Source organism: Ixodes scapularis, unplaced genomic scaffold, assembly GCF_016920785.2.
Source record: "Ixodes scapularis isolate PalLabHiFi unplaced genomic scaffold, ASM1692078v2 PGA_scaffold8__174_contigs__length_109621045, whole genome shotgun sequence".
NCBI classification, from domain to species: Eukaryota; Metazoa; Arthropoda; class Arachnida; order Ixodida; family Ixodidae; genus Ixodes; species Ixodes scapularis.
In genome coordinates this window covers 77658573-77681497 of record NW_024609883.1, presented here as the reverse complement: position 1 = coordinate 77681497, position 22925 = coordinate 77658573, and the positions used below count along the sequence as shown (strand labels likewise).

Here is a 22925-nt window from a genome sequence, read left to right as displayed (position 1 = left end):
GTTAGCAGTGCAGTTAGTGGAATTGGTGATGATTCACTTCAACAGTCCCGTCGTGTATTAGCTGCAATCGTTTTAAGGCGGCGGGGACAAGGTTATACGTTCAGTAGCGATGAATATTTACTCAAACCGACATAAACCTTTACAGCGAGGTCTTTATTTTTGTTCTTATCTCCGTTTTTTACTTTCCGACGGCAGTTGCAACGGTCCACTCACTACGGAGTGCGTGGAATGGAGGCGTCCCAAGTTCGTACTAGCTCAAAGTAAGGAGTCATGATTCTTAATTTTTAGTTCTACTTATTTATTTCGTTGTGATCTAGGCATTATGATTGATAATTGAATGTGTCTAAACCGCTATCGTAACTCTGATTAACCGTCAATGGTAACTGCATTACACGGTTGCATGTTCCAAGTTGACAGATGTTGATATTTTTTTCTGAACGACAATTACATTATTATATATCAACTATATTCGTTTCTGCCTCAAAAACCGTAGTAAAAAAAGGTCAGGCCCCTCGCGGAGCATTAAAAATTCCCCCCTTTATACAGAGAATTAAGATGAGCGCAGGTGCATTTTAAGGTTAGATATATGTTGGCTTACCAAGACTTACACGTTCCAAACACCAAAAGCACCGCTTCTTCCTCCGACAACTAAATCTTGTTAGAACTACTTCACGCGGTGTATGAACAACGCGCAAAACTGCATTTTTTTCCCTTGAGATGAAAACGAGTCTAGTTTAGAGTAGCCTGATCAAACATTTTGGAAATGTCAGGTTAATATCAAAAGCAGAAAATCAACGGGAGGTGGACATTGGCACATATGTAACGTATTGGAAAGCTACGCCGAAGTAACGAGAGAGGCAAGGAACATCTCTTCGTTCAATGTTAGCTATATGAAATGGGTACCAAAAGCAGAACACTTTTTCCCGTTGATGTCGTGTTTTATTGATAAATTATGAATTCGTTTAATGCAACGCCGAAGTAACGTGCGAGGCAAAGAACATCTCTTCCTTCATATTTAACTGCTTTAATTATGTACAAAAGTAAAAAAAAAATCTTTTGCCCGTTGATGTCATGTTGTATATTGAATTGTTAGTATTCTTCGTAGAAGTAAATTTACTACATGGAAAATAATCTTACCTGACGCCTCGCACTTTTGTGAAAATTAAGTGAAATCAATAGATCGCAACGCCAGCCGTTTATAGAACACTCCTACCTTTCGATTCAGACGTCTTAGAGGCAGTTTTTCTAAAGCAACGTTAGTCACATGACTTAATATAGGCTACCAAACAATCAATGTAGAAGATCACTTTGACGAGGATTAGCAACTATCTTTCCAACCCGTTAACGCAGTGATCAGGAAATTCTAAAATATAACACTGCATTATAGTGACACAGTAAAGTAAAAGCAAATTTCCGTAGTAACTGTCGCATTTTTAGAAAATCTAACTAAAAAAAAAGAAATATTAAAAGAGGATCTAGGTTTCAACGATGAAAAATTGAGAGTGTGTTAATGTTTTCCGAATAAATAACATAACTTTGAAAAAGAAATGCAATGAAATACCTTCTGTGTCATTAAATGTGATCATTTATCTCCTCAAAACTTGCGTTTGAAAAAAAAGTAAAAGTTTATGGAGCTAATATGTCCGTTAGTCACTGAAATTACTATTAATACGGTCATGTCATTATGTATGCCAGTTTATAAGCCAAAGCCGCGACAGTTCAACGTTCAGTGTTTTCAAAACGTTAATCTTTCCTTTCTCCCCAGTGCCTGGTTGAACGACATGGATGCACCAGTCGCAACCAGACTGAACCGGTTTCTACGTTCTCTCTTAGGTCTTGGTACCACGTACTTGGGTGGCGAAGCGGAGCAGTACCAAGTTAGTGATCGTTATTTTTATTTTGTAGTTTGGTACGTAGCTTTAGCATTTCAATATATAGCGTGTTTAAGCGGACTTTCCGCTCTAAAACGAGTCCGAAAAATCGTCACCTGCACACAAAAGCTCAAGCTTCCACCGAGTGTGCACTGAGCAGGTCTGTTTTACGAAAATAATCCCTGAAGAAGGGGAACAAAGGGGACAAAGGACAAACGAAAAGTTTGGAAATTTTTGTTTGCCCTTTGTCCGCCTCGTTCCCCTTCTCCAGGGATTGTTTTCGTCATTCTTGTTCAGCTCGATTACAACTTTGCATTTAATCGTATTATTAATCTGTTTTACGGTGTGAAATTTCAAAACGCAGTTCCCTTTCCGTAAAAAGAAAAATGAGAATAAAAATCTTGTTGAAGTCGAGCTTGGGAGTGTTCGCAGACGACCGAGTTAGCGACGCACGGGGAGGGCATCACGTGACTTTTTTGATACCCAGCCATAACTTTAAACGATAGTTGCACCCACGTGGGGTGCACGTGATCCTGTCACAATCGAGTTGGGTGTTTGGTTGTATGGCATGTTGTCGTAGCATTGCGCTTGTTTCCATCCGGTAGGGCTTACGTTAGCGAAGCGAAGTCGGGGTGGGCGAGGCTAGAGTGCCTTCATGTGCGCTTCGCATAGAGTGATGCCAACTGCCTGTTTCCCTTTCCCACACCCTCTTCCACCGCCATTTTGTTTCTCTCATTGTTTCCCCGTGCGCCGGAAAGTGGCCTTTGTGTTTATCGGTAATCCCATCCGAGGGGAAAATGCTAATCCTCCCTCCGTGGGTTCCACAACGCTGCTCCGAACTTCTGAGATAAGGTGCTTGTTTCCGGGAGGGTTATAAGCCCCACGAATTATCGCCGAGGAACAAAATGGCTGCTGGTTTGTCGGCGAGTGGTATTACAAAGGGTGGCATCACCCTAGCAAAGCGCACATGAAGGCTCCCTAGGCGAGGCCGTGTAGGCGAGACCCCGAAGAGCAGACGACTGACCGCGATCAGCTCGTCGCGGTTCGTCGTGTGTTTGGAAGGTTTTACGTTTTTACCAAACAAAACTCGAAGAGCAGACGCTATGCGCGACGTCTCAGCTGTGGCAAGACCGGCGAGACCCTGATGGGTGGAGCCCGGTGGACGATGAACCACGACGAGAGGACGAGCCGAGCCGCTTAGTTGTTTGAGTAAGCGAAAGCGTGCGACGTTACCGAGACTATAAGATGGGGCTTTGCAGTGTGAGCGGCTGTAGAAAACTTCTGCGGCGAGTTTCGTTCACCGTAACGCCCCTGTTGGATTACGTCCTGAACTTCGTAGTTACGTGAACTTATAAGAGATTCTCTTAGATTTCCGAAAGTCAACAAGCTGCTCAAAGGAAGGATTTCGTCCCTTTGTTGTACAGTGAATGGACTTCATCGAAGTGGAGTGTCGTTCACTTCGAATTTCATGACTTCGACAGTAGTGCCAGGGATATATGTGCCCCTGACAAGTCAAATTGAGTTGGACGTTCAACGTGGTCACGATACATATTAATAAAACACCCAAATCAAACTCAAGTGCGTGCTTCAGTGTTGATTACGATGAATGGCAAGAACACCCCCAGCTGTATTGTAAATTTGTGTGAACGCTCCACAAATCCATTCACACTAGGCGCACACAAAATAATAGCGGTCAATTATTCGGAAGCATTTCAATTTATATCGAAGCAGAACACGTTCCTCAAGCTGAACAAAACTTCGCATATCTTTAGAACGCTGGTATCCACTTGCATGATGGTAACGGCGTGGAAAAAAAAAACATTATTTTTTTAAAATTTATTGTCACAAGACAAAATAAAATGCAACAGGCGCATTAAGCTGCCACGATTGGGAACAGAACCGTGCTAGAACCTTGTACAACTTAGTTCATAGACGGAACCATCTACCATTCAGTGGTCACGTGTGGTTCATATTTGAAAGGGAAATTGGCGAGGAGGGCGCGAAAGAGGCGAGCAACAGAAGAGGATGGCTTGAGGAAGCTTCGTGGCTGACGTTATGTCCTCCCCGTGCAGAGACGCTGTTTACTTGTCGCGCCATTTCACGATAGCTGCAGCGAGTAGACAACAGAGTGCGTCGGTTGCTCTCTGTACCTACCGGGAGATGGCGTCACAAGTAGGGAGGAGCGCAGCGACGCACGGGGCTCTTAATCACGTCATACATCGACAGCGCTGGATTCATTAGAATGCGGAGCGCATGTAGTCTGCTTGTTGCGCAGGCGTTGTTGGGACGTCAGAATGCCGAGCTCTTATTCGTTCTGATCGAAGGATTGCGGGTAGACCTCAAGGCATGTTGCTTCGAGGTCTACCCACTATCCTTTGATCAGGGCCATTCAGAGCTCGGCGTGCTGACGTCACCACAACCCCTGCAAAAGAAGCAGACGAACTTGCTTTCCGCATTGCTCGTAGCGTCCACTGTGATCTATGGGAAGTCAGGACAGTGTATATAGATTCTGTATAGCCTGCACTTTATCTCAACATCACCTCTCTTTTAATGAAATGGAAAGAAAACACGCAGGCTGGCGATACAGGTATATAAACACGCTCGAGAATGAACCCCCTGCGTACGTTTTTTTAAGTAATTTTCAGGTTATATTTTTCTGAACAACTAAATTGGAAGATGAGGACCAGCAACGACGAATGCAGATGAAAAGCGATGTCAAAAAATATATACGCTATTTGGAACTAAAGCCGCATGCTACCTTTTCTGCACAAAAAAAAAAAAAAAAAAACTAATTTTTTTTTTCGCGTCTGATCACACGCGACAAGTAACAAGTTAATTGAAAATATTTTAGAAGTCGTCACCGTTTATCAGAAAGCAGTACCTAACAAAAAGCCTATCTATTTTGAAGTCCAAAGTTCCGAGTTAGTGTTTTTTTTGTTTGTTTTTGTTTTGCATGCATGAAATCGGCCGGATATTAAATAGTGCCAACTGTGTGCACTGCATAAGGGCAGTATATTGTTGCTAGAGCGGCAGGACTGCTAACTCTATATCCTTAGCGTGAAATTTCTAGCACGCTGCGGTGCCTGATACTCCTTTAAATATTCTGCCATTAATTACTTGTCAGCAAAAAAGAAAAAAAAAAGAAAAGCAGGAACAGGTGTTTATATGGTAAAAGTTCAACTTCGTACAATCTTTTCTTGTAGTTGTGTTTGGTCATGTTAGCACCCACTGACTCATTTCTTATTTTTACAAGCGGGGCAATGTACGAGTCTCGCGCTTGTGCACGCAGAATATTAAGAAATATAGCAGCGACGCAGTGAAGTGAGTCGTCAAGTCGCCGTTTCAATTGCTACACGTGCCTAAAATTGGACGGTGAACGTTGTTCATACCAGTTACAAGAACCGCAAACTGTGGTTCTTGTAAGAGAAGCGCACATATGGTCTTCGTATTTCGTCCTTCATAAAAAAAAAAAAATCACATGCTGTTTGACAAATGAATGCCGCAATCAGCGAACACTTTTACAAAAATATAAATGCGATTTGTATATGACTGAGTTCTCTTATATGTTTTGATTTGAGCCTACTTTGTGACACCGGCAGCTGGCCAATTACGGGATTGGAGGGCAGTACATGTCGCACCACGACTACCTTCAAGACACCTATCACATCCCAAACAGAGTGGTGAGTAATCTAAAGATACCCTGTAGATGCGAAATGAATGCTCAGCGTTAAAAAAAAAGTCTATCGAAACCAAGCTTGCCATGTGCAAGCGTAGTGCATTCAAGCTCCCAAGTACATAAATGCGAACACTTTCAGGCAGTCCTGCCATTTATGAGGGAGCAAAGCAAAAGGTTTTGTGGCCTGTAACCTAAAAGAAAACGCACGCTCGCACAGTGTACTTGTACAGATCACATAAAAACATGATTAAAAAACATCGATCTGAAAAATCTTCAATGTTTTTATTTTCTTCCTCCATTCTCAATTTTTTTTATATCTTACCTTATGATTCCTTGTACGACTGGCCTAAACCAGCATGATGAGAATTGTTTACTTGCGCGTTTGGGCGCTTCCCTTCTATATTTTTTTTCTTTAGTTAAGACATGGGTAAGTACAAAACGGCTAAATAACAATTAAAGGGTTCTGCTCCGGAACTGTTCAAAGTTACAACCATATAACAGTTTGGTTAATTTTTTAGGTTTTTATTTACTGAAGATACAGTGGGTTGCTAATAATCGTCCTTCAATGGACGTATATGCGGTATAAGCCTGGGGCACAAGACCAGGAAATCGGCACAAAAACTTACCCGCTCTCTCTACCTTTAGTTTTGATATTCGCTAAGATTGAAGCGACTTTTGTACTCGTCGTGATAATCAATATTCTAATATGCAATCATAATGGCCAACGACACACAGTGCCAGATAAACTCTATGAGTAAGAGCTTTTTTTTTTTTCGGGAATATACATACTCTGACAACGACGACAAGCATACTCCTACTTTTTCAGACGGATGATTTCGAAAAGACATCTGGAGACAGAATAGCAACGCTCATGGTTTATGTAAGTGTTCCTTTTCTTGGATTTTGTCACTGTTCAGAAAATGCATTTCTAATTTCCCGAACTTTTGAATTCAGCACTTGTATCTTTTATGTGTCGTTTAATGGCGCCTGTTCTGTATACGTAGCATGTGTTCAGTTCTAGCTAAGAACAAAAAAAAGAGAGATAAAAAAAACAAGTTTTAAAATGTCAAAAAATAAAAAAAATGATCAACATCTTGAGTTAAGTTACGTCTTCTGTTGGATTATTTCAAAATGCAATCATTCTCACAAAGAGAGACAAAGCATAATTGAAGGCCGTCGAGAGTTTGGCACATTTATTTTTATTTTAGTAGTCTTTTAAATGCTTAGCATTGCAGTTGCACTCCATAATAGACACTTTTCAAAGTTCCATCGAGTAACATTCGCGGTCGCCATCGCAAGGACATGAAGCGCGTGATTGGTTCCGAGTCCTCGCCGAACGCTGACGTCGCACTCGTGTCCAATACGTGCTCAGAGTGTGCGATCAAGCAATGGCGGACAGGCGTTGGCGCGGTCTTTTGAAAAAGATATATTCCCTGACGCCAGCCAATATAGCTACAAGAATAAATCATCGACAGAAACAAAACAAAAATAGACGCAGAACAGATCTGACTAACTGATAGCTTAGAGAACGCGGGGCGTGGCGAGTTTCAGCCTCTAATTATCGCTCTACAGTAAATAAAATTCCGGCGTTAGCCGATGCGAACGCCGAAGAACAAACCACGAAGCAAGAAACTTGAACATAATATGCCACACCCTGGGCTTGCTAACCTGTCAGTGACAATGCGGAGCGCAAGCTCGTCTGCTTATTGTGCGGCGGGGGGGTTTGAGGTGACGCCGCTCTTTGATTGGCTCAGATTGTGAGTATAGTGGGTAGACTCCATCGGAAGCATTGAGGTCTACTCCCTATCCTTCCGATGGAGCCAATCAGAGGTCGGTGTTCCGATGTCCCCGGAACCCCTGCGCAAGTAGCGAACGAAATTGCGCTCTCGTACCTTCGAAAAATTGACGCTTCAGGCTGATCAGGGCCTGTCCGCAATATCAGACTTCCACTCCTATATACAAGTTTTCTTAAGCGGAGCGAAATTTCGTCTGCTTCTAGCACAGGGGTTGCGATGATGTCAGAACGCCAAGCTCTTACTGGCTTACTAAAGCAAATAATGGGTAGACTTCAAGGCATTTAGCATTGAGGACTTCCCACTATCCTTCCAATCAAAGCCAATCAGAACTCTGCGTCGTCCTGATGTCACCGCAACCCCTGCGCAAGAAGCAGACGACTTGCTCTCCGCATTGAGAACGCTCAAAAGGTGAGCACAATAAGACGATACCACCTGGAAGGGAAGTCCTGCACCTTTCCTCCTCAAATGTCATCACTGGATGGATGGATGGATGGATGAGGCTGGACCCTTTGAATCGGGTGGTGTCTTGTACCACTCTCGTCGAGCTTTAGCGTGTTTTCCGCTTGGGGCGTGTAGGGGTGATGTACTCGCTGTGACCTCATGGGCAGGTCTTGTAGGGTATTAAATAAAGCCGGTTGTTATGGGTACGCTGCCTACTTCGATGTCGCCGGTTTCGTGCGAGGCAGCTAAGATATTTGGTATAAATAATCGCGGAAGTTCTTTCATGAATTGGGCTGAAACGTGTAATTTTGATTACTTTTGATGACACCCAATTCCTTGGATTGAATGCTTACAGATGAGTGACGTCGAAGAAGGTGGGGCCACAGTCTTTCCGAGCCTCGGCGTAAGGCTGACACCCAAAAAGGTGATAAGTCCAAACCAATCCCGGGCTTCTCCGTTATCATATGCTCATGCGACATTTGGAAAGCAAATGCTTTTTATACTTCAGTCATTTTCAATTGACTTATATATAAATTCTAATTATATTTATATTTAAAATACTTTATTTTTACCTTTATTCATTCTTATATATACATTTAAATATTGGATAAACAATAAAATAACCGATCACTTGAAAAATGGCTTGCTACCTACGCTCATAAATATTGATACTCAGTGCGCCATCGCAGCATGTACTTTTGTTGTTAATAAATAAATCGTCGATCGTCATACATCGTTAGCCATCCCCTTTGACCATGCGTCTTCGCATCGTCTGCAAGGAAGTAGGCATACGGGAAATTTCGCAGTATACATGGGGCATCATTGTCGTTAATCGAAATAGAGGGCCAATGTCACCTTCGTTCAATAGGCTTTTCACCACACAACAAGCCACCAACGTGTATTGCCCCACAAAATCTCATGGAACTCCAGATGACTTTTTTTTTTTTTAATTTCTAGATGCCCGTTTACACATTACCATTTGCATTAAGCGAGCTATTACGACTTGTTACGACGAGAGAATACATAAGTACGCTGGCGCCATCAACGACGCGACCCTGGAACTGGATTTGACTAGAAGGAAGGTCTCGCCGCATTTGCGAGATAAAGTGTACGAATTAACTGTGAGAAAAAGTCTTTTATTGTATTGTCATCTTTTTTCCGAGCGAAAGAAATAGAAAACATACGGAACAGAGTGTTCAACGGCTTTTCGACAGATGGCGCCGGTTTGTTCTTGCGTCGTAAGAGATTTTTAGGGGTCTTAAGGCACACTGTGGTAAGCAGTGGCAAATCTGTGGACCGGCCTTCAGACTGGATAAACGATATCTGGTCTCGTGTTTATAGACGCTTAGAGGCAGCTGTTCGCGGGTACGTGTTATTAGCTACCCTAACTTTGTCTTGTCGATCACATAAAATGTTATTCCCTGTCCAGACACTGCGTTCCACTTGTCACGAGAGTAGGCTTTGTGCGGGTTCGTCGTAGCCTTTTATGAAGACCTGACAATTTCAAGTTCCGTACGATACGGAAATCTATATGACAACAAATCTTGCGTTTTGGTCTACCAGGCTAAGAAGGCGAACTGCCCGGAAGGAAAGCCATAATTGCACTCCATCTCCGAAGTTGCGCGAACTGATGTCAATTTCATTCAATGCCTTCTGAATAAGGAAAGATTTTAATTCTCTACTTTGGTACCGGCTACCTTCGAATCAAAGGATTATTAGGAATATAATATACGGTGTATATTTATGAAATGTGTACAAATGCCTTGAGGGCATTCTAGTGCAAAGATGTAACCCAAAATTATAAGGACTTGGTAAAGACGTTTGCATAATACAATATATTAGAGTCAAATACAACTAAAATAAAATAATGACATATTGCTACTTATGACACGCATGACCACGACGAAGTTCACTGTCATTGCTACCGTTTGCCACCTGTTTTTGGGAACTGGTTTATTGGTTTATCAACAAAGACTCGTTTACAGACTTGCGACTTTCTATGACCGTGTGCCTTAAACTCTTTTTAAAATTTCTTACAACGAGAAAGTACACTGACACCACCTATTGGGTAGCCGTGTACCCCTGTATATTTTCAATTGTTTTAGTGCATGGTATTTTTCATTCTTGAAAAACATTTGACAATGTTACGAAGGACCATTTCTCACAGAGAGTATGTACATCTGATCTTGAATATACAGAAAAATCTTTGTTCTAGCGGAATGAAGTTCCAATGTAACATCAAAGATGGCGCAAGCATACAATGGTCTTTCTGTGTTGACTCGTCCCAAGAAATTTTAACAGTTTTTAAGGCACACGATCCTAAAAAAACGCGAGTGTTTGAACGGGCCGTAAATGTGCGACACATCGTTCTAACGTGTGCCCGGTAACATCAGCGCCGATGCTTTTTAAAAAAACAAAAAAGACACATGGTGACAAAGCGTGAATGACTAACAGAACTGTTCTTTGCGCAGGGAGACGCAGCATTCTGGTGGAATCTGAAGACAAGCGGGGAGGGAGAGAAGCTCACGAAACACGGAGGCTGCCCTGTCCTCTATGGCTCCAAGTGGAGTGAGTACCGAACGAGTTGACCTACATTGAAACTAGGGATGTCGCGAACCACCCTAGGTTCGATTTCGAAAGGTTTCGATATTTGCGAAGCGAATTGAGGTTCGATTTCGAAAAATTTCGATATTTTCGTAGCGACCGAGGTTCGATTTCCAAAAATTCGCAACTTTTGACCACAGCGGAGTTTCGAATTCGAAAATTTCGAAGCTTTCACGGTTTCCGAAATTTCGAATTCGATTATTTCGAATATTTTTTTACTTCAGGTTCGATAAATTCGAAGATCTCGAAATTCTTTGCAAAAAAAAAAAAATTGAAAACTTCGAACGCTTCGAATTTTTATAGATATGAAGTTCGAACAATTCGAAGATTTCGAATTTCTTTTTGCATAAAGTTCGAAAAGTTCGAAGGCTTCGATTCCCTTTTAACGCTAAATTAAAAAAAAAACAAAAAAACTTTGAAGATTTTGAATTTCTTTCTAATCCAAGTTTTCAATGTTCGAAGTCCGATTTTCAAGTTTTTCCACAGTTTCAGTTTCAAATAACGTTTTCACGACTCACTGGTTTTCACGAAATCAAGTTTAGAAAAGTTAGGGTGTGAGATATAGATTCTGCGAAGTTGGTCAGGCATTTAAATGAGACGACGAGTGTCCCGGACGTGCTAGAATATTTGCCAGTGCAAAATTGTGACCGCCAGCCCCCGGGGGGGGGGGGGGGGGTCTTTAACCTGCATCACGCAGTAGTGATCACACGAACACACTGTTTTACGAGACTCATCCAGTTCGAAAGGGCCAGGGGCGAGCAGGAGGTTGAGGCTCAGAAAAACCTTGAAGCGACCTGGCAAACTACCTCGCCACCCCTTGCACGCTGGTAGTAATCCGATCCGGTGAAATTTACAATTGTCCTGGAGGTTTATTTTCTGGGACGGAGGAATCGCCGCGCAAAAAGCACAAAAGCCGACACAACTCGAGGTCGAGGAGCGTTCTACCATACAAGTGGCGTCGGAAGAGGAAAAACGGGGGGAAAGAGGGTAGCGGGGGGGGGGGGGGGGGGGGGGGCTTCAGCCTCCTTCTCCCCCTTGTAGGTATTTCGAACTGTTAAAGAAAACAATACGGGGAATGAGGGCGTGGTCGAGCTTATTTTAATCTGAAATTATTTATGCATATGTATAGCTACTATCGCTCTTCACTGCATAAAAGTTGCGTAGATGGTCATTGTTAGAAACTCGTTGTCAGAAGGCACTGCTCGTCACATGCTTAGTGGCTCGGAAGTTCAAAGCTGTCTTTTCGACCTAAACACCTGTCCCGATAGTAACAAAAAAAAAAAAAAAAAAAAAGAATAAATGCGGAAATAAAAAGCAGGAGAAAAAAAAACTATCAAGAATTCGTCGGAAGTGTTCTATTCTTGCATATTCAGAGGTTCAGAACTTCGAAACAAGTTTCTTTTAGCAAAATGTGTACAGGCTAAAAGAAACACGTCCCAGGAACGTGAAGCGAAAAAAAAAGAAAGTTTTCTTTTAATGACGTGCTGAACTTGAACACTATTAGAAATCTTCTCCCATGAGTTAATTTATTCCTTAACGTGAAAAAACAATAAATATATTATTTCGTATTCTGCAGATGGCAATGATATGTACTGTCTGTGGTGTTAATTTAAATGCGATACCTCAAACAACTTAGACGAAAATAAATATCAAGTTTAGGTTATAATTGCATGCAGATACATGTTTGGACATTTCTTCGAAACTCACGTTGAATAACAATAATCACATCTTAAGACGGCACTTACCTAGGCTATACATAGATAATTCTTAAAAAAAGCATAACATATCTACCATAAATAGCTCCGACTGCAGCGTGCTTCAAATCTGGCACAAACGATAATCGTCAAAAACCCGTCGTCCTTCCTCGCCCCTTCGGGGACTTATTTCTTTAAACCTAAGCATGCCAGAACATTGAAATAAACGACATTGTCTTTCGTAAGGAACGCAGCACCGCGTGTAAAAGTTCGAGAAAAAAAATTACGAATGTACCCCACTACTTGAAATCAAATAAAACCGTCCGCCGGTCTTTCGAAGTTCGACGAACGTCGAACTTTTACCCTAAAAGTTCGAAGTTCGTCGAACTTCTGACTTTTCAGAATCCGAAAGTTCGAAACTTTTCGAATTCTCTTGATAAATAAGTTCGAAAGTTCGAAATTCATCGAATTTTTTGGTCAGTCAAGTTCGAAAGTTCGACAAGCATTGAACCTTGCAGCGCAATAAGTTCGAAAGTTCGAAAAATATCGAATTTTTTAGCGTAATAAGTTCGACGGTTCGAAAAGTGTCGAACTTCTTAGCTTAACAAGTTCGAAAATTCGACCTCCGTCGAATTTTACGATATAGACAATTCGAAAAATCGAAATCTTTCGAACCTTTCGAAACGCTTGATTCGATCATCGAAACTTCGATTCGAAAAAAGTTCGCGGCATCCCCAATTGAAACAGAACACTTGGAACAGAACCCACAGAACAGAGCACAAAGGAAACTCGTGAGGGTATTCAATTTACGAGCCTCTGTTGCGATCTTCGCGTTTTAAATATATGGTATTTGGGCCCTCACTGCAGAGTATTATATTTTCGACACAACGTGGATTAAAGATTTGTTCGAAGTCTTGTGCTTGCTTCCGATCGAGCTTTTGTTATTTCTTACGATAATACAACACACTGGCACGCTGGCGCTATTCATTAGGTGTTCCTTGAGCAACGTTTTTTCTAGAACGACGATTTTGCATTATTTGCGAAATCAAAAGTACGTACTATTTATAAGAAATTGTCGTTTATAATATTAACAATTGTTTTTAAAGCCGATAGAGAAAGAATCATGTCGTTGAACACCTAAGACTGTGGTGCAGAAAAGAAAGAAAAATATTTTAGTCGAAGGAACGGACACAGAAGGGAACGTCTCAAACCCAGCTAACTGGTTTATTTATGAAGCATTTTATATACAACCACACAGTCACTCTCAACCACCTTCTACGCAGATATGTCCTTTGATGAAAGAATTTTCAAATACATTGAAATAGTATTGAATATGCTTTCAACGAAAGGAGATATCTGCGTAGAAGGTGTTTGAAAGTGACTGTGTGGGCAGGCACGTATCCAAATCGGGGGGGGGGGGGGGGGGGGGGGGGAGGCCCTTGATGCCCGTCCCTCCCCCCCCCCCCCCCCGAAATTTTTTATTTTGCCGGGGCCTCCTCTCCCCGTCTTCCTCATACAGCATTTTCTCATGGGCGCACCCCCCGAATCAAAATCTTGACTGCGTACCTTTGAGTTGGTATATATAAGATGCCTAAGGTATAAACCAGTTAGCTGAGTTCGGGACGTTCACTTTGGTGTCTGTTCCTTCGACAAAAATATATATTTTTTTTCATTTTCTGAACCACAGTATCAGGTATTAAACAACATGATTAGCTACCACCAGCTCGCCTGCGCACTTACTGTCGTTTAGAAGACGCGTGAATTCTGCGTGAAAGAATTCACGCAGAATTCTTTCTTAAAGAAAGAATTCTGCGTGAAAAAAGGGATAGAATATACGGAAGTTGCAAGTGATCCACGCCTGGCCCACAAATGGCGTCAGTATGTTCTCTCGTCGTAAGAGGTTACAAGAAGTCATAATGCACTCGGTCGTAAGTATAGTCGCAAGTTTGTGAACAAGCCTAATCGAGCAGTCTCATATTTTTGACGTCTCATTCGCTATTTATTTTGCAGACGCCACCGATAGACTCTGTCCGCAGCTGAAGCCCAACACATATACAAATGCATGTAAATAGAAAAAAAGATAAACTGTTGGTGTAATTTACATAGACGAATGCTAAACCATCTTTCATTGGGTTATGTTCAGCCTTCCTAAAGTTGATACTCCCTTGTCTTGCAGTTGCCAACAAGTGGTTTCGCTCCAACAGCAACATGTTCCGTCTGCCCTGCCTCATCGACCAGGAGGCCTCCCTGGGACCCCTCGTCTGACTCCGAACGCTTCGCGCTTTTCTCTACGCCGTGTTCATACGTCAGCATTCGGAGGCCGCCAGGCTCTCGAAAAAAATCGCTCCTTCCAATAAAGATCTGTACAGTCATGGGTTTTATGGTAATTAACAAGGTGTCAAACTACCTGATTTCAGTGGAAAACAAAGTTTAATGCTTCGCTAAAAATTTAATCGAAAGTATTAACTAAACAAGGTCAAATTAAGACGTATACCACATTTAAACTCTTCAAGTGGAGCAGCTGCTTCTCTGAGCAATTATTATGTGAAATACAACAAACATTGCAAGGCTAACTATGCACATGTTCGGTCACTTATAATTTAATGCTTATTACCGCAGAAACCTATTTAGAGAAGTATAAAACATTTTAATTGACTTTTGAAACAAATTCTACAGGCTAATCTGCGAGCAGACAAAAATGTTTTCGGTATACCAAAGTGGACTATCCCTTCTACTTACTTACTCTGCATCTTGCTTTTCGCCTCATGACAAACTTGCATAAGTTTGAAGGAGGTTAAGGTAAGAGGCAAACGACAATACGTCGTTCGTTTTCTCTAGAATGTGCCTTTATTAGGACCGTGCTGTTGTTATAAGATATTATTTGAAAGCCAACCGGCTTGACTCCACTCCTGTCTTCATGATGTGGGTTTCTTCGAGTTACATCTTCTAATTATTGTAAGATTTTGTTTTCTTAACCCTCGTTATTCCGTGCCTCTGTAATCCACTACAAACAAAAATAACACATCAATCTGATTTGTTTTTTATTTTATTTAATTTAGACTATACCTAATCACTGCAACACCAGGGCAAAAGACTGGATGGTCTGAATAGACGTCAGTGCTGTGTTTTGTAACGTTTTTAAACAACTGGAGATACGTACAAGTTCAACAAATAGGCCCAGACCGTTCTCGAGTAATCTCACTAAAGGTATGCACTGAATCGCATTAAAACACATTGCTAGAAGGGAGAGCATCCTCCTTGATATTAAAATAGCATTCCAGTAAATCTTGAGCAGTGTGGATTTGTTCTTTCAACGCACAATGGGACATATGTTACACTGGTCAGTGTTAACAGCCCTGTGAGACGGGCACCTGAAAGGACCTTTACGCCAATGGACCTTTATTGTAAATTTCATTTAAGCAGCGCGACACGGGAACTATAATGGCATTTAGCTTAAAAGTCCTTTTCGTGAACCTGAGTTCCTGCAACTCCTTTACGGCTGCTAAAGGCGTACTCTCATCAGTAGCGGTCTTCACTAGAGAAGCGAATTGAAATAAACGAGCGTACACTGATATTTAAAATCAATGTTTTTGTACGTTTAATATTGTAAAAAAGTGTGCTTGACGTATATTTGTACATACTTCGCTCTACTAATAGTTTTCTGTACTCATGGCCCCAGATATCTTGTAGACCTCGTCGTCCCGATGCTCGCCTGCTCGCATCGTCCGCTTCGGCACTTAGGTTTTCCTCCTCTCGATTTTCCTTACAACCATAGTTATCTAGCTTTTATTTCTCTATTTCATACTTGATCATCCTTTAATAGTGTATTTCTAACAGTTTTTTGTACATTTATATTTCTGTATCTCACTCTCGCGTCATGCGATATGTCGAACGACGGAGGAGGAACGACGGAAAGGAACGGGAGCACTGAGCAACGTTAGGAGTGAGCAACGTTACTAAAACACTCAGTTGGGAAACTCGCCGTCGAAACCTGGGCCGCTGGCGTCCGCCGAGACCGAGCTAAATGCGACAACAGCGCCACTCTTTTTCGTTTGTCTGTACTATGGTCACCTCGAGCTTTTTGAAAGCTTGTTTTTTGCGTAAAAACAAACGGAAAAGACTCTTTTTGTATGAAATTTATTGGAGTTTAGTACCAAATGATGGGCGCGTGATGTTTTTATCATCTTTAGTTCGCAAGGTTTTGCGGAACAATTAATATTGTTTTTATAAAACCATGCCTCAGCGGGCCTTTCAGGTAGCGCGTCCCGACCTAGGTGCATTTTAACTTCAGTGGTTCAACGCGGCGCGTCCGCCGGGGAGACGGGGGTTCACCCCTGAAAGCCAAAAATAGAAGTCACGTGCAGTTTCTCGAGTTGCCGCTGCGGGAGAAATGGTGGCGTTGTGTTCGTCATTAGCTCGGTGCTCGGAGACAGATTGGGGCCATATTTTTAGGGCTGTCTCCATGGGAGTTTCCCAACTGAGTGTTTTAGTAACGTTGGGAGTGAGTGAGCGGGAAACGCTCAGGGTTGCCGCTAATTGCCAAAAAACCACTTTGCTTGGGCTTAAAATGGACTTTGTTGTAATCACTCGACTAAACTTGTCATTTTGTATTGTTTAAAATTTTGTCTGTTTAAGAAAAACTTAAAAAAATAGTTAATTATATCGCCAAAATATAATTTTTCTATTGTGAACGTGATTTATGCGTTCACGGCGACGCTGACGGTGACGCTGCTCAAGCCGGGAACGGGCGCCTAAGAGCTGCGCTCTAAAACAAAAAAAAAAAATAGTTATATCGACAAAATATTATTTTTCTATCGTGAATGTGATTTATGCGTTTGAACAAGTTACGAGATTTCAATCGCTGTAAACATCGCCTGAATGACATTTACTTGTGCTGTCTGACACGGAAGAACGTAAAGATCGTATGAAAGGCTTTTGGCGTAAAGGTCCTTTTAGGTGCCTGTCTGACAGAGGTATAACACGTCGAGAAGGGCGAAATTTCTTTATCTTGAAAAATAGTGCACTTTTATTGTACGATAACCTTTTGAAATGAAATGTCTTTCCTAGCCTAAGCCGCGGCCAATAGATTAAAACAGGAGGAAATATAAGTAAGTAAGGATAACAGCGCCTAAACAACCCAAGGGCCAAGGCAAGAAGGACAAGATTAGGCGCCTCCCTAGGCGCCTTGGCGCGCCTTGTCTTGTCCCTCTTGCCTTGGCACTGGCTTTATTTGAGCAATGCTTTCCTTGGCTATGAACCAACTGGCCGAACTCACCACCTTATTCAAATATAATTACGTCGGATTCAGGTAACGAATTTCTTTGTTGGATAAGTCAATTCCCTCAATTCCAAGAAAATATGGAGCGCCAGCTGTTCCCAATCTACGGACGGCTCTCGGCGAATGACAACCCCCCCCCCCCCCCCAAAAAAAAAAAAAATAGAAAAAACTGGCTTTTTGCGCAGTGTTGGTAAGCACAGTGAAACGCCATGCTTACTGCCATGCCGTGCTCTACACATCATATCCGCCCCGTCACCTTCCGTCGATTGCAGCGATTCACTCTCTCAAGTGCTTTCTGGGAGAGCAGGTGCTTCAAAAACCTTAGGGTATCTTCGAGTCTTTTCTTCGTTTTTTTTTTTTTTTAAGTTCTGATGAACTGATAAAAAATATTTTTTAATATACACACAACATAGACACACTGTACAACTACTTCTCCACGTGATCACCACATAGATTTAGGCAGTTAATATTACGAGAAAAGCGTTTGGATGCCCCTCCCAAAGAAGGTTCTCGACAGGGTTCTTAGCAGAACGGAGAGCAAAATTCAAGATGATACAAATTGTGATTTAAATCACGATTAAAATCACAACTAAAATCAAACCGATTTGGATAAAATGATATAATAAACACTTAAAAAAGTTAATGAAGTTTTTTTTTATTTAGCGTTTTTCTTCCAGGTTTTGGTTCAAACGGGCGATTATTTTTTTATTTGAAGCAAAGAATGATCAAGCAGGAAAGATTCTTGTTAGATATTAATTAAAAAAAAAAACAAAAAAAAACCACCAAAGCTTGCATATTTAAGGTTAATACTCGCTGTTTTCTAACTGTTGTTATTTAAATCATGTAAGTTAAATTTAAACCATATACATATGACTTAAATAAAATATATCCAAGTTACTAGGTTAAAAAAGAAAATCATAATTTTTTTTACTCTGGTTCTGAGTTCTTCTTTCTCATTTCGATAAACTAAGTTAAATCCAATTGCGATTTTTTTTAATTATGGACACAATGTGGAGGCATACTCTGCCTACTTTTCTAAATAACCACCGCGCAGGGTTAGACAGCCATTATGATACAGTTTGCATGATCTTAAAAAAAAGGAATGGTACTCTGGTTTTTAATTATAAGATCAGAAGATCAACACGACGGTCACTCACCAGAGATGTTTTTTTCCTGACCACCATCATCAAGGACGATCTGTCCGTGCTTCCCGAAGCTTCGTGTACTTTCTTCTACACGCATTACACGTTTGTGGTTGGTAATTATGGTCCTGCTGACGCATGACGCCACGACTGAGAACTCCGGCGGAAACTCGCTTTGGTGAGGGCGTCCAAATGCCTGTGCCGCGCCATAATATTTGCCTTAATTTTTGAGGTACTTGTGTGAAGACGTAGCTAAGAGTATGCACCCAAATTCCGACTATATTAAAATATTTTTCATCACTTTTGTTGTTTTATTTCTTAAATTTATTGGAAACTAAAAAAAAAGAACGTCCCCCGCATGAAGTTGAGTTTATTACGCACTTATGCAATAAATCCGCAAATATGTTTACAAAACAAAAAGAAAGAGAAAGATATGCATAGCGATATCACGTCCGCTCGCATTTACATCTTCAAACACAGCCACTGTGTATGAGGGTTTTGGGTTTGAAAGTGAAGTTGTAACATCTGTCACCATTGTTATTTTGAAAATATTAATCTACATCATGTAATCTAACGCCTTTAAGGCGTTTCAGACGGCACGCAAAAATCGGTTTTTGAACGTATCACGCTACAATTTACTACAGAGGTGCAAGCAGGTGGCAGAAGTTTACAGTGGAAAAAGAGAAGTTCTTACCTCATTAATAAAAACAACAAAACAACAGAAACCTGTTTTTGGGCAATCTACGAGCCGCTTTGCCGACGATGCACGCGTAGTGAGAAGTGCCGCCGACAGATGGCGGACTCCATATTGAGAAAGAGTGCCGGCCAATTCGGGTTCTTTTGCGGGATATTCTCCAGTCATAAGAGTATACCTTGAGACATTCACAACTTCAGAAACGCAGGGTGTGGTTTTTGCGATCGCGCTTCTTGCTGATTGCTTTCTTCTACGGAACTCTTGCTGGCTAACGCCGCTACCTGGATGGCTGCAAAACAATAATTAGATGCTCCCGACTGGCCCCACCCTGCTGCTGTGAGTGACAATAGCCGTGAATTTTATTTCATCAGGACCCGCCCCCCCGCCCCTTTAAATGTTTCCACTGTTTATTTTTATCTGCATTTTTTATCCCTCCCTAGATCCTTTCCACCGATCTTCCAATCTCCTCTTAGTTACCGCAATTCTTTCCCTATCCATTTGTCCATCCATGTCTGCGAGACTCAGTGCCCTCTCCAAATCCGTAGTCATCCCCCCAAGAGGATGGGACGAAGCCCCATGCACCTTAAAATTACATGTCTTCTAGTTTCCAGTTCGCGCTTGCATATGTTGCATAGAGTGTCAATTTTGTGGAAGTTAGCCCTATATGTTTTTGTTCTTAGCACCCCCATTCTAGTTTCAAACAGCAATGAGCTCCCCAATGAATTATCATACAACTGTTATTTCTTTATTTCGTTTTTGTGCCCTGCATTACCTTTTCCCATAATTTCCTGTTTTCTTTACTCCTTTTTCTACTGAAATGCTCTGATCGGCTCCATCTCGTTGAATATATTTAGATGTCAGCTTGCGGGTTCGGTGTGTCCACTTAGTGTTTAGACTTTTCATATATAGATACTTGTACACTTTCGCTGCCCATCGTTTATCCTAAATTTCAGCTGGACTTTGTTCAAATTTTATTTTACTGATCACTTCTCTACTCTCAAAAGATTGCCAACCCACATCCCCCTGTACTCCCTCAATTGGTGTATTCCCATGTGCCCCCAGTGCCAACCTACCCACACTCCTTTGCTGTATCTCTAAACCTGCCTTCATTTCTGGCCTCATACACAATACCGCGTTCCCAAAATGACAATCCTGGCACCATGACTCCCTTCCACAACCCCTTAACGACTTCATATCTAATATAATTTCATAGTGCCCTGTGTTTCATAATAGCTGAATCTCGTTTCCCCCTCTTTATTACAATATCTTCATGGTCTTTTAGATACTTTCTTCTCTCACTTAACCATACTCCCAGATATTTGTACTTTTCTATATGTGTTCTATCACTTTGTCCTGAATGTCCAGGGGTTCCCCTCTATCGTTGTTGAAAACTATTATACCCGACTTGTCCCTACTGAATTTTAGTCCTAAACTGTCCACTTCTCTGCTGAAAATCCTGATCAGTTCCTGTATTGTCTCACAACTTTCTGATATAAGTACAATGACGTCTGCATACATTAATCCTGGCAACACTTGATTTACTTTATGTCCTCCCTCCATGTATGTCAGGACAAAACCTAGGTTGCACTGCTCTAATCTCTTTTCCCCCACACTGAGGTATATCATAAAGAACATGGGAGACGATTGGCAACTCTGTCTAAGTCCTCTTTTTATTGCTGCTGGTCTTGTAGTTTTAGGCTTCCCATGTTATAACCACCCTATTGTCCGTATAAACCAGTTCTAGAAACTTAACCCTTGCCAATATCTCTTCAGTTGGCCCCAGAGCTTTTTCTGATTCACATTGTCATATGCCCCTTTGATGTCCAAAAATGGTACCCATAATGGCCTTTGACTTGTCCTTGCTATCCCTATGCACTGAGGGATTACGAATGAGTTATCATCTAGTCGTCTATTCCTCCTGAAACCGTTTTGAAGCTCCCGCAGAATCTTCTTTCTTTCTGCCCATTCTTCCATTCTTCTTTTTACTATCTGCATAGCTGGTCTGTATATTACTGAAGTTACTGTGATTGGTCGGTATGACGTGGTACTGCCTTTGTCTCACTTGCCCTTATATAATAATTTCATCCTGCTCAATTTCCAGTCACTGGGTACCTCCCTTCTCATAAGTATCTGGTCGATCACCTGCCTTAGTTTCAATTTGCTTGTTTTGCCTAGAACTTTTATCAGCCTCAATGGTATGCCGTTCCAGCCGGAACCTTTCCTTTTGCCATTTTTTTCATTCCCCTATGGTCATTTCTTCTTCAGTATGATCCTCCTCTTGAGTTGTGTAGACGCTCTCATTCCCTACGGCCTGATCTGGTTCTTACTCTGAAAATGCTGCTTCGACTGTATTTCTAATGTCTTCTCTCGCTTCTTCCTCCTCTACCTTTGTCCTTTCCAGTGTGGTTAGTGTCTGATGGTACCCCTCAATCTTTTTCCCTGTGCGTTCCCAGAACCATTTTGCCGCATTCCTATCCTTCTGGTTTATTACTATCATCCACTGGACCCCTGCCCTCCCTATTTTGGCCTGTATTAATGCTGATGCCTCCCACTTTCTTTCCTGCAAGTCCTCACATTTTGATGCTACTTCAGCTGGTGGGCCTCCTTTTGCCCATTTGTATTCTCTAGATGCCGCTTGGCGTCTCGATATTGCTGCCTAAACCTCTTTATCCCACCAGTTTTTGAGCTAGCGTTTCAGATTTCTTCCTCCTTGTTTGATTTGATATTTCTGTAGCTCTATTTTGAAAACACTAAGTCTTCATATGTCCATTCCCTTTTTGGGTTTCCTAGATACTAAGGTTCTCGATTCACTTAGATACCTCCTATCATTGTGTATAATTGTGTTTCATTGCGTATCATTTAAGTTATTTCTACCTCCGTGTTTTTTTTATTTTCTATCTCTGGTTTTACTGTGCCAAATCTGACCTTGATTCTCCTATAATCGTCTCCAGACGTTTTGTGCCTTCGTCATCTATTTTCATACCTCATAATTTGTTGTATAACTTCCGTGACATTATACAGTAGTCAGTGGTCGAGTGCGAGTTCTTTCTTTCAAACGTTATTTTACCATCACATTTTACGTGAGCATTTACCAATACCAGATCAAGAGCTTCGCAGAACTCCTCTAACATTTTCCCTGTTGTATTCGTATGTCCACCAAAGTCTTCCAAATGCGCATTCATGAACCAAAAGATAATTATTTGCCTTTTAATGCCAATTTTCCTGCATCATTCCCTGTTTTTAAATACACAAAACCCAGGTCTGTGTCCAAGCCACCAATATTGCCTTTGATCCCCGTGTGTTCCCTGCAGCCATCTCGTTCCCTTCCCCATTCCTGCCCCTTCACTAACACCCCTAATCCCCCCCCCCCCTTGCGTTCCCCATTGGCCCGGTCTTACCCTATCCAATGACAGCCCTGTATGTATGGTAGTTCTTCCATATCCCTCAGATGTGTTTCTGCTAACCCATACACTGCAAAGTTTTCGCTTTCTAAATGCTCCTCGATCTCCTCCCAGTTTATTCTGTTCCTGCCCCCTGCTATATCAGCTGTATACGGCTGATAATCAGTGCTGCCATCCCTGTTGCAGATAGATTCGGTTTTGCAGTAGATGCCCGAAACCAAATTTTGAGCAGTGATATTGATAAAACACCACATAACACGGAAACAGTAATTCTACCTTGTAATTCAGGGATACTGCTTTAGTGGAAAACAGTACTATTCCTCAACTC

General features: G+C 41.7%; 1 protein-coding gene across 1 annotated transcript in view; it reads left to right on the top strand.

The window, feature by feature from the left end:
• Positions 1-14450, top strand: part of LOC8024821 (prolyl 4-hydroxylase subunit alpha-2) — a 35652-nt gene extending 21202 nt beyond the window's left edge. Inside the window, exons 9-15 of the mRNA XM_029975636.3 lie at positions 196-260; positions 1766-1877; positions 5471-5551; positions 6374-6427; positions 8140-8208; positions 10256-10352; positions 14259-14450. Coding sequence (XP_029831496.2) covers positions 196-260; positions 1766-1877; positions 5471-5551; positions 6374-6427; positions 8140-8208; positions 10256-10352; positions 14259-14347 — 567 coding nt within the window. The 3' untranslated portion in view covers positions 14348-14450. The remainder of the gene's footprint in view (positions 1-195; positions 261-1765; positions 1878-5470; positions 5552-6373; positions 6428-8139; positions 8209-10255; positions 10353-14258) is intronic.
• Positions 14451-22925: the final 8475 nt, after the last annotated feature.